Source organism: Sinocyclocheilus rhinocerous, unplaced genomic scaffold (genome assembly GCF_001515625.1).
Source record: "Sinocyclocheilus rhinocerous isolate Xijiao unplaced genomic scaffold, SAMN03320098_v1.1 scaffold1435, whole genome shotgun sequence".
NCBI lineage: Eukaryota > Metazoa > Chordata > Actinopteri > Cypriniformes > Cyprinidae > Sinocyclocheilus > Sinocyclocheilus rhinocerous.
Window position 1 is genome coordinate 66,958 of NW_015644861.1, and position 10,778 is coordinate 77,735.

Sequence of the window (10,778 nt, forward strand, 5' to 3'; positions counted from 1 at the left end):
GGAGCAAAATCAGACGCGCTCGTTTTCTCCGACGCTTACAGAAAAAGACTTCCCAAAACAAAGTTACTGGGTTAAATCTTTTTCGTGTTTCCTTGGTTAGTAGATGCACTGGGGACCTGATTATAGCACTTAAAACCTGGAAAAGTCAGATTGTCATGATATGTCACCTTTTAAAAAAAAAAAAGTTCAAATCAACACCTTAATGGATTTCTTCTGATTTATTTATTTATTTATTTTTGTCCAAGAGGTGTATTTAGCTATTTTTGTACGAATAAAGTGCTACTAAAAGAAAGTGTTACTAAAAGCTAGGGTTGAGATCTCTTTAAGATGCTTTTCTGAAATGCCAGAGATAGGCGTTAGTGTTGGGCATTCCTCTTTCTACCTCTCTTTAATTCATTGCTTCCATCTCCAGTGACAATGTATTTTCACGTCATTTAGCTGACCTAGAGCTAAAATCTGGGTTTCTTTCAGTGGCAAGAGGGTTTGGGGAGATGCGCGCCCAGAAAAACATAGCAGCATGTCTCAGATGTGAATGTCTGCTGAATGTGTGTGAATGTGAATGTTGTTTTAATGCTCTGAATCTCATCTATGCCATCTCTTTCCCTCAACAGTTCTGTGAAAGTTTAAAATCAGTAATCCGGGACCAGAGGAGTGTTCTTCTGACCACTGTCATCGGAATGCTTTCCATGTTTTTTCTTGGAATAGCGCCGTCCACCGCACTTCCAACCTTTATCATTCCTTTCATCTTGTGGATGGCTGGATGAGAGACACTTCAAATCTAAACCCTTACGAACTATTTAATGTAGAAAAAGTTTGTATTTTTGGCTTTATTATAGAATGTCACTGCAGAGATTGTTGTCACTGACAGTTGTATTTTTTTGCTATTGATAACTTAATCTTTTTCATTATTTTTACCTTCATATATTAACATTTTACTTTGTTGTACATTTTTTATGACACCCTTTTTTGAAAACATACTGTACTGTTAACAAGTAAATAAATGTAAATTCAAATGATAAAATTGTGTTTTAAATGCTCTTGCCTAATTATAGCACAAAAACAGGCTAAGATATTTAGGGCCCGAGCACCGCGGTGCACGCCCTTCAACAAAATTGGAATTGCTCAGTTGTTTATTATTATTATTATTCTCCAAAATTAATCAAATTTTTTAGGGCTTAGACATGCTCGAAAAAACTTTGCACATGCACCAGAAGTGGCGAAAATTTAGGTCTGATATGGGTTTCAGAAGTGGGTGTGGCAAAATGGCTCGATAGCGCCACCTATAAACTTTCAATAAAGTGCCCCCCGAGCTACGTTTCACGTACAAGTATGAATTTCGGTAGACACATGTAACGTCCCAATACCTACAAAAAAATATCTTGGAGCAAAACCCGACACCGGGTTAATAATAATAAAACAATAATTTTCATAAGTTTTTGCTTTTGTGTTTATTTTCTGAGCTGTTTACAAAAAGACAAACATCAATTGTTTCAATTCAATTGTTAAAAATGTACAGTTTACAATTGCACTTTTTTTTTTTACAAACTTTTTTTTTCAGTGTTAACAAGCAGTTTTTGAAAATTGTTAATTCATTTTTGTCTGTTCAAGCATAAGAGTTGTTTTTATTTAACCAAGGAAATTTTGAAAAGTTCTATAATCAGTAATTCATGTTAAGGAATTATATATCGCCATTGCCGCAACATTTGTTCATTATATAAGGAGCATGCCTTTCTTTGTTACAGAAATAGAAAACCTTAGGTAATTTAATCCACAAAGTGTGAGAAAGTCATTGGGTAACTATGAATTGTTTGTTTCATTAGGCATGTGATGGAGTTTTTTTTTCTTTTTTTCTGAAAATAGCTCTGGGTTTGTAATCCTCAAGCCCCTCCCCAGTCTGCCTCAAGTGGGATAAAACCTGCAGGTGTCAGACCATCTAGAATCTCACCACATCTCCAGGATGTTTCCTCTACAGTTCCTCAGCCTGTTTTACATTGCTATGGCCACAGAATTTGAAGACAAGAAGAAGAAGCAGCAAGTGGTCCAATATGACATCTCCATGTACAACAGAGGAGATCTGCTAGAGGTCCCTCGAACTCTCTTTACACATTTCGGAATTTATCTGGGGAACAACCGTGTGGCTCACCTCATTCCTGATATCATGCCAGTCTTGACCACTGACAAGAACGCCCTTGAGAAAATGGTGACTAACAACAGGCTGATTTTGGGTGTGATAGCAAAAAAAGCAAGTGTCCGCGTGGACTCATTGGAGGACTTTGCGTATGGAGCAGAAATTCTGGTCAACCACATGGACAAGGTGTGCAGTCGGTCTCCGTTCGAGGGTGAGGAGGTCGCTAAGAGAGCCGAAAAGCTCTTGGGCTCCTTGGTTTACAGTCTGCTGTGGTACAACTGCGAGCATTACGTCATGTACTGCAGATATGGCACCAGCATGAGCTTTCAGACCTACCAGGTGAGATTTTTCAGGAGAGAAAAAGGGAGCAAAATCAGCAGTCTGTGATATTCTATCAATCAGTAAATATGTAAATCAAAGAGGTTATCAGATATTGTTGAAATACTGGTCAACCACATCGACAAGGTGTGCAGTCGGTCTCCGTTCGAGGGTGAGGAGGTCGCTAAGAGAGCCGAAAGGCTCTTGGGCTCCGTGGTTTACAGTCTGCTGTGGTACAACTGCGAGCATTACGTCATGTACTGCAGATATGGCACCAGCATGAGCTTTCAGACCTACCAGGTGAGATTTTTCAGGAGAGAAAAAGGGAGCAAAATCAGCAGTCTGTGATATTCTATCAATCAGTAAATATGTAAATCAAAGAGGTTATCAGATATTGTTGAAATAATTCATCTGAAGCTCTGTGGTATTTGTAAATATTTACATTTTATCAACAATTTCAGTACCAAGAACTTCAGTATTCAGTACCAGATTTGACATTCTTAAGTTGGGTTGCTGAATAAACATGTATTTTCTAAATGTAAGACCATGTCAACATGAATTTATGTAATAAAAGTAATCCAATGCAAAGTAAGGAGTCTTAAAATTCATGAAGCATATAGTTATTTGGCCCATCTATATTGCTACTCTCAATCAATTAATGTGTGACGTGACTGAGGATATTTTTTCAGCCACATTGCATTGACTATTTACCTGAAACTCTTGGAATTAGGATGAAAATACATTAATGTGCATTGTAATGTTGACCAGCTAGCTGGTGAACTAGGTTAAGGATGTGTGGCAACAGCACTAATTCCGTTTTAAATGAGATTACATGCAAAAATCAGGTTGAGAAATTTACTGCGATTGAGAAATAAACCTCTTTTGTAAGGTTGGTGAATGACTGTGCAGGGCTGAAGTAAATGTGAATTGGAATAACTTAGTCAAATATATCTGTTTACATAGTATATAGAGTCATTCAGGTCCACAAAACTTTCAGTTCACAAACAGGTTAAAAAAAAAAAAAATCTATATCACTATATGTGAGCTGGTATCAGTATTTTCAGTTAAAACAATGTTTAATGGTACATTTAATGTTTTGAAATAAATATCTGAAAATTCAATATGATAACCAAGATGTGGAAGAGGACAGGCAGACATCAAACATGCATTTAAACTATCTGACCATTGACTTTTGTGGCATTTTTATCATATTTATTTATATTTTGATTGATTCAGTTGCTCCAGCTGGATTTGAGCAAGAATGTTAATCTGCAGATTCCAGGGAACAGGCTGTAATCTCTTTGAAACTCTTTCAATGGACACACACACACAAACACATCATCTCGCTTTGTTTTTTTTTCAGTCTAAAGAAAGATGATATTCTAAGAGCATGCATGATAAAAACTAACCACTCTCCAACTGTGGTGAAAGCATGATTTTGCCACAAAAATCTAAAATAGGCTCATCAAAGGATAATTTTTTTTTTTTAGGCTGTGCAAATGATCTGTTTTCCATTAGATGAAAATTAACCATGGAAATCATGAAATCTGTGGTGGTACTTTTGAAAAATATTATGCATTTATGCATTTAGTAAAATTCCACCCAAGCAGCACCAAAAAAACATTACTGTCACCTAGTGTTAAAGAGAGACTTAAGTTCCTCAACTGACGTTTCTCATTTGTATTTTTAATTTTTTTTAATTTTTTTGATTCTTCTGAATGCAAATGCAAAATTTTTAACTTTGGATTTCTTTGTTTTCTCCTCAACAGTTCTGCAAAGCCGTGCGCAAGATCGCGTGCAGCAAGACAAGCTCTCTTCTAAGCTTTCTCTTGTGCTTGTTCATCATGTTTTATATGGAGTCTGTATCCATCTTTGGAATTTTACCAACGCTTATCATCCCCTTCATTATTTGGATGGCATCCTGAAGTGGACATTTCATTTTATTTTATTTTATGAATGAGTTCAAAATAGTGCTTTATTATCCTGGGGCACCTCTTGGGGGAAAAAAAGGTAGTAGCTAAATTGAGATTTATCAGGAAAAAGAAGAATTTTTGATTAAACCCATATAAGGATGTGATCTTTCCAGTGCTGTCATGTTAAGGCACATCAGATAGATAATTTATTTTCTTACTGTTTGTTGTGACTTAAAATAATGCCATATCAGTAGGCCTATTAAAAAATTAAATAAGAATTAAAGATTATCATGTACTGTACATGTTTATTTATATAACACTTGAAGGTACTTTAAAGAATTCCATGGTATATTTTGTAAAACCATGGTATGTTAGTTAATGTAAATAAATAAAGAATAAAATAAAATAAATAAATAAATGCCATATGACATTTTGGTTCTGTCTTCTCACTGGACAATGCACAAGTTCAAAGTGAAAAAAATATCCCGGCTTTTCCTCAAATTTTGATGACCACTTTTTCTCTTGAATGTTGAAAAGTTAATTGCAAGTGTAAAGTGTAGATCAAATGAAGCCCTTCTGCGGAAATACCCTGCAGATCATTGGTTGAAACGCGACTGTCAGGTAAATAGCGTTTGAGCATCCATCGAGCGTCACACGAATTTATCCCCATTTTTATACGTTTGTTAATTCATTGAGTGGCCAAAAGGTAAGAGAAGCGGTTTAATTACATCAATATGAGTTTGAAGATTAGTTCTAATTTGAAGATTAGTTCTAATGTTTTTCACAAGAGCTGACAGAAGTGTGTCACACATTTCTCAGATCATAATATTATTCACATGCAGCTTGGTATATAAAATATAATCGACTAAAAACACTTGTTTTGGTCGACTTTACAGGTTCCCGCTCGTTTAAATGGTCTGGCTGTCCTGTTATCATTGAATATGACGAACGTTTTTACCTCAAAATTTTGACTTTGATTTTTTGTCACGAGTATCGAAGTTTTTATATAATAGTGATTTATTAAAATAGGTCGTATTGTTATTATCATAAATAAATAGACATTAAATTCGTATAAGACCGTATATTTTGTTACGTTACTTGAAAGATATAGTTATGATGCTAACTGTAATTATGCTAGCTGAGCTGCAAAGCTGCGTTCCTACGAGAGCCTTGAATCTCACAAGTCATCACATTTTATCAATAAATAGAGACATTTGTATGTAACACCGTAAAGTTTTCCTACATACTTTGTCCGCTTATCTACAGAAATATACGTACGTCATTTGAAGTATGATAAATGAAAGGCCTCGAATGTGATAGATTTGAGAGAAAACTGACACAACCGTTTTCTTTGGTAGCACTGTTTTCTGAAGTGGTCATGGATGAAGGCAGCACCAGTCAGCAATATGATAACAGTAAGATGGACAGCTCTAAAGAAGCTGCTCTTTTGGCCCTGATGGACAGGACAGGCTACAGCATGGTTCAGGAAAATGGTCAGAGAAAGTTTGGTGGTCCACCTCCAGGTAAACTAAAAAATCTTACTGTACATTGCATTACATAACATTAGCTAGATTCTTAGTTTTCTGTGTGCTATGTTTCTATATGTTCATAGGTAAGTAAATAGGGTAAATTTGTATATATTGTATATATAAATCTATTCTTTTTGGCTGACATCATCTAGTCCACGTGAATACTGTATTAATAGGTCACATGGGAAGGGAAAATAATGTTAAATGGATAATTCTCCCAAAAATAAAAATTCTGTCATCATTTACTCTTCCTCAAGTCGTTTCAAACTGTATAACTTTCTTATATGGAAGTTACATTGAAGAATATTGGCGACCAAACAGTTTCCCATTGACCAAAAGGTTCCCATTGACTTCTATTGTATTTTTTTGTCCAATCAATTGATGTCAATGGGAACTGAAACTGATTGGTTACCAACATTCTTCAAAATATCTTCTTTTGCATTCCACAGAAGAAAAAAAGTCAGCCAGGTTGAGACATGACGGTAAGTAAATGATGACAGCATTTTTATTTGTGGGTGGACTTTTCCTTTAACCAGTAGCTAAATAGTTATGAAGGCATTATTTTAGGCCAGGGGTTTTCAAACCTGTTTTGGAGCCCCCCCAGCTTTGCACATTTTGTGTGTCTCCCTCATCTAACACACTTGATTCAACTCATTAGCTCATTAGTAGAAACCACAAGACCTGAATTGGGTGTGTCCAATAAGGGAAACATACAAAATGTGCAGTGCTGGGGGGCCTCCATAACAGGTTTGAAAACCCCTGTTTTAGGCTACTATTGTAGTTACATTTGTCTTTCTAAATCTAAATCCCGGGACAAAGTATTCACAATTAACTGCAAATTCACAATAAGCTTAAAGGGATAGTTCACCCAAAAATTAAATTTTTTTTCATCATTTACTAACTCTCATGTTGTTCCAAATGGTATGAATTTCTTTCTTCCCACACAATGAGATATTTTGGTAACCAAACAGTTGCTGGTAATCATTGACTTCCATAGAATTTTTACCATACCATGGAAATCAGTGGCTACCTGCAACTGTTTGGTTACCACCTTTGCAAAATCCAATCAATTCAAGATAGATATAGTTCAAGCTCCAACCCGTGCTTTTTCTTGATTAATACCATTACATATCATATTACGGTCCTAAAATGACCTGGAAATGCCATTTCACATTGACTTTAACAGTGTAGATTTAGATTGATTCATAAGTATATGATTTGCAAGTAGCCAAAGTTTAAATTGCTCCACTTCTCATGATATATTTAGCTTTATTATCCTGTATCATAATTTACCATACAATGTTCAAGAATATTCCTGTAAAACATTTCTGTGTTAAAAATTAAGACTGGAATGATGTAATACAAAATATTATTTTATGTAGCATGAGTTAGTGGTGTTCATAATAATTCACTAAAGTCATGTGTCAGGGGGCATATTTCAGAAACTTCCTATCTTAGGTCTGAACTTGATCATTTAATTTAGGATTTTTCACAAATTCGTATTACAGAAGCAAATCTTGATTTAGGATTCTTATCTTATTTTACAAAATCGTATCTCATGTCTAGTTAGTAAATCTTAAACCGCTCGATCGAGTTAGACACTGACAGGTCTATTACCAAGCAACCAACTACGCGCAAGCGGCTGCTGAGGCAAACATAAAATCAAAATGGAGAAACAACGGCCTGCTTTTAACTTGCAGAATGACTGGTAGTGCTCTGTGACAGCTCATGGGACTCTGTAATGTTTGTCGCAATTGGTCAACTCTATATACTGTATATATGCTCTATGTATATATATTTTTATAGGGTTATATCTGTCTGTATATATGTAGCACAGTGGTCCTGTGAGGCACGTCTTTTATACGTCTGCACATATGGCGGATTGACAATCACTTGAACTTGAACTAACTGCAAAATCATGTGTGGTGGGAGTTTGTAATTATATACAAGTATTTTATCATCAAAGAGCAACACATCTTTTGGGTCCTTCAAAAGTCTCTCCTCCATCAAACTTCGCTTCTCTTCATCTTGTATGATTAATAAATGTTATGCCATTCTCGAAAAGGGCTAATGTAATGTGGGTTTTTTTTTTTACAGTTGGATTTCAAAAAGGTTTGAAGTTGTGACACCAGTGGGGTTATCCTAAAGTTAAGACCGTTTTTAGGAATTTTTTGCGAGTTAAGATGCTTCTGTAATACCGTTTTCCTATCTGTAGTTAAGATAAGATAATGCACTTAGGAAATGGTGTTCTGTAATAGCTTTTGTCCTAAATGAGGTCCTAACTGAAATTGCCATGGTTACCTAACAGATAAGATTCTAAAGTTAAGATCTTTCTGTAATACGCCCCCAGGTTGGGAGGGCCTTCCTCCTCCAAGAGGTTGTGAGGTGTTTGTGGGTAAAATCCCAAGAGACATGTATGAGGACGAGCTGGTACCTGTTTTTGAGCGGGCTGGTCGTATCTATGAGTTCCGTCTGATGATGGAGTTCAGCGGGGAGAACCGTGGCTATGCCTTCGTCATGTACACCACACGCGAGGGAGCCCAACGAGCCATCCAGCTCCTAGATAACTATGAAATCCGGCCCGGAAAGTTCATAGGAGTATGTGTGAGTCTAGACAACTGTCGCCTTTTTATCGGCTCCATCCCGAAAGACAAGAAAAAGGAGGAGATCCAAGAAGAAATGATGAAGGTCAGTATATCACACAACTGTGCATATTAGAAACTACACAGAACTCGTGGCCTAATGGTTAGAGAGTCGGACTTGTAACCCAAAGGTCATGGGTTCGAGTCTCTATACAGGCAGGGATTGTAGGTGGTGGTAGTGAGACCAGCGCTCTCTTCCACCTTCAATACCACGACTGAGGTGAGGCCCTTGAGCAAGGCACCGAACACCCAACTGCCCACTGCTCTGGGTGTGTTCATGGTGTGTGTTTGTTCACTACTCACTGCTGTGTGCGTGCACTTGGATGGGTTAAATGCAGAGCACAAATTCTGAGTATGAGACACCATACTTGGCCACATGTCACCACGTCACTTCACTAAAACAATATGAAATATATTGTGTGAATACAATATGAAAGACATTGTGTTACACCATCTAGTGGAAAAAAACAAGAAACTGACCTTGATGGAAATTGACTAATTACATCACAGAAACAATAATAAAACAGTTAGTTATAAACTAATGTCTAATCGTTTTTATATTGCAATTCTATGTCCAGGTGACTGAAGGGGTCGTGGATGTGATTGTGTATCCCAGTGCAATGGACAGGATGAAGAATCGTGGCTTTGCCTTTGTTGAGTATGAATCCCATAAAGCAGCTGCCATGGCTCGCAGGAAACTCATACCAGGTGCAAAAGCACAGTAGAAATATATATAAACAATTATTTGTGGTTCTTTATATGGCAAGCATCACTATTTCTATTGCTCATACTTTTGGGGTTGTATTCATCAAAGAATCCTGAAACAATTTTGTGATTACACAAAAATATCAAGCAGCACAACTGTTCAACGTTGATAATAATAAATGCTTCTTGAGCACTAAATCAACATATGATTTCTGAAGGATCATGTGACACTGAAGATTGGAGTAATGATGCTGAAAATTCAGCTTTGCCATCACAGGAAGAAATTACATTTTAAAATATATTCAAATAGAAATTTTTTTTTGTACAATAATTTCGCACAATATCACTGTTTTGGATCCAATAAATGCAGCCTTGGTGAGCATAAGAGACTTCTTTAAAAAACATGAAAAAAAAACGTATTTATACCACACTTCTGACTAGGGCTGGGCAGTATATAGAGTGTACGATATATCGATATTTTCTTTATAAGCGATTCGATATGAGGCAATACCATTTATATCGATATACAGTAGTTTGATACGAGCGCATCTGAAAATATAGCGGAGGACACAGACTGAGCTGCTGCGGAGAAAGGGCATAATCCAGTTTGTTCTAAACATGTGACAAGCTTCATATTAAGGCCTTTAAAAACTGGTAAGACATAGTTTATAGTTTCGCATATTAGTTTAAGCGGCTCGGCCCGTCATATGCTCTATATCGAGTTTGTACGATATATCGATATTTTCTTTATAAGCGATTGTTTCGCATAAGCGGCTCGGCCGGTCTTATGCTCTGACAGAACAGCTGTGTGTGCCGCTGACAGAGACACTAGGCTACTCGCGCTGTTTAATGTGTTTGAGATGTGCTGTTTTCCTAAATGCATAACTTGCATTTCACAGGTATATTCTCCGTTTGTAAATATTAGAAAGTCATGGAAATGTTTCCATTTTGCTGTCAGAAGTGCATGAGCCTTCTGCTTTGGAATTCTCCGCTAAACTTCACACAGACTTCAGTGAACGAGCGCCGTCGTGCGCATGCGCGCCAAACAGACGGTGCTCAGTTAAAAAGGAGCGCAATAATTCTGACTAAAATATACATTTCGCTGAAGTATTTGTAGTTGGACAATAAATGTGACATGTAGAATTTTAAATTTACAAGTAGGATAAGTCTATTTTTATGATAGCACTGACTGTAAAGTGACTGTAATGGGGTAATCAAAATAGCCTAACACAACTCTGTGCTTTTATTCTCATTTATTTTCATTTTTAGTTTAGCGAATTTAACTTCCACTTTAACTCTTTCCCCGCCAGCATTTTAAAAAAAAGTTGCCAGCCACCGCCAGCGATTTTGATGATTTTCACTAACATTTGATGGCCTCCAGAATATTTTGCTGTATGAATATTTGAATATGCAATACACCAAAATAAAGATCAGAGCCTCTACTTTTAAAACAAAACAATCTGTTTTATTCTAGCTTAAAGCATTCTTTTTTATCAGCACTTGAATATTGGTAGGTTTCATAAAAAATGCATAATTTTGAGCA

At 36.4% G+C, this 10,778-nt stretch overlaps 3 protein-coding genes across 4 annotated transcripts in view; all 3 read left to right on the plus strand.

Annotated features, from left to right (window-relative positions):
- LOC107758870 (lecithin retinol acyltransferase-like) overlaps positions 1-850 on the plus strand; it is a 1,986-nt gene extending 1,136 nt beyond the window's left edge. Inside the window, exon 2 of the mRNA XM_016576703.1 lies at positions 612-850. Coding sequence (XP_016432189.1) covers positions 612-764 — 153 coding nt within the window. The 3' untranslated portion in view covers positions 765-850. The remainder of the gene's footprint in view (positions 1-611) is intronic.
- A 1,081-nt stretch (positions 851-1,931) lies between these two features.
- Positions 1,932-4,445, plus strand: LOC107758847 (lecithin retinol acyltransferase-like). Its single transcript, XM_016576675.1, has 2 exons — positions 1,932-2,467; positions 4,216-4,445. Exons 1-2 carry the CDS (start codon positions 1,958-1,960, stop codon positions 4,369-4,371), a joined length of 666 nt encoding a protein of 221 aa, XP_016432161.1. The 5' UTR covers positions 1,932-1,957; the 3' UTR covers positions 4,372-4,445.
- A 540-nt stretch (positions 4,446-4,985) lies between these two features.
- The window catches only part of LOC107758848 (probable RNA-binding protein 46), a 9,269-nt gene continuing 3,476 nt past the window's right edge, over positions 4,986-10,778 (plus strand). Inside the window, exons 1-4 of one of the 2 annotated variants that reach the window (XM_016576677.1) lie at positions 4,986-5,065; positions 5,718-5,882; positions 8,239-8,576; positions 9,109-9,238. In XM_016576677.1, coding sequence (XP_016432163.1) covers positions 5,738-5,882; positions 8,239-8,576; positions 9,109-9,238 — 613 coding nt within the window. In that variant the 5' untranslated portion in view covers positions 4,986-5,065; positions 5,718-5,737. Of the gene's footprint in view, positions 5,066-5,489; positions 5,883-8,238; positions 8,577-9,108; positions 9,239-10,778 lie in introns of those variants that run through there. The other variant, XM_016576676.1, reaches the window with a different exon arrangement.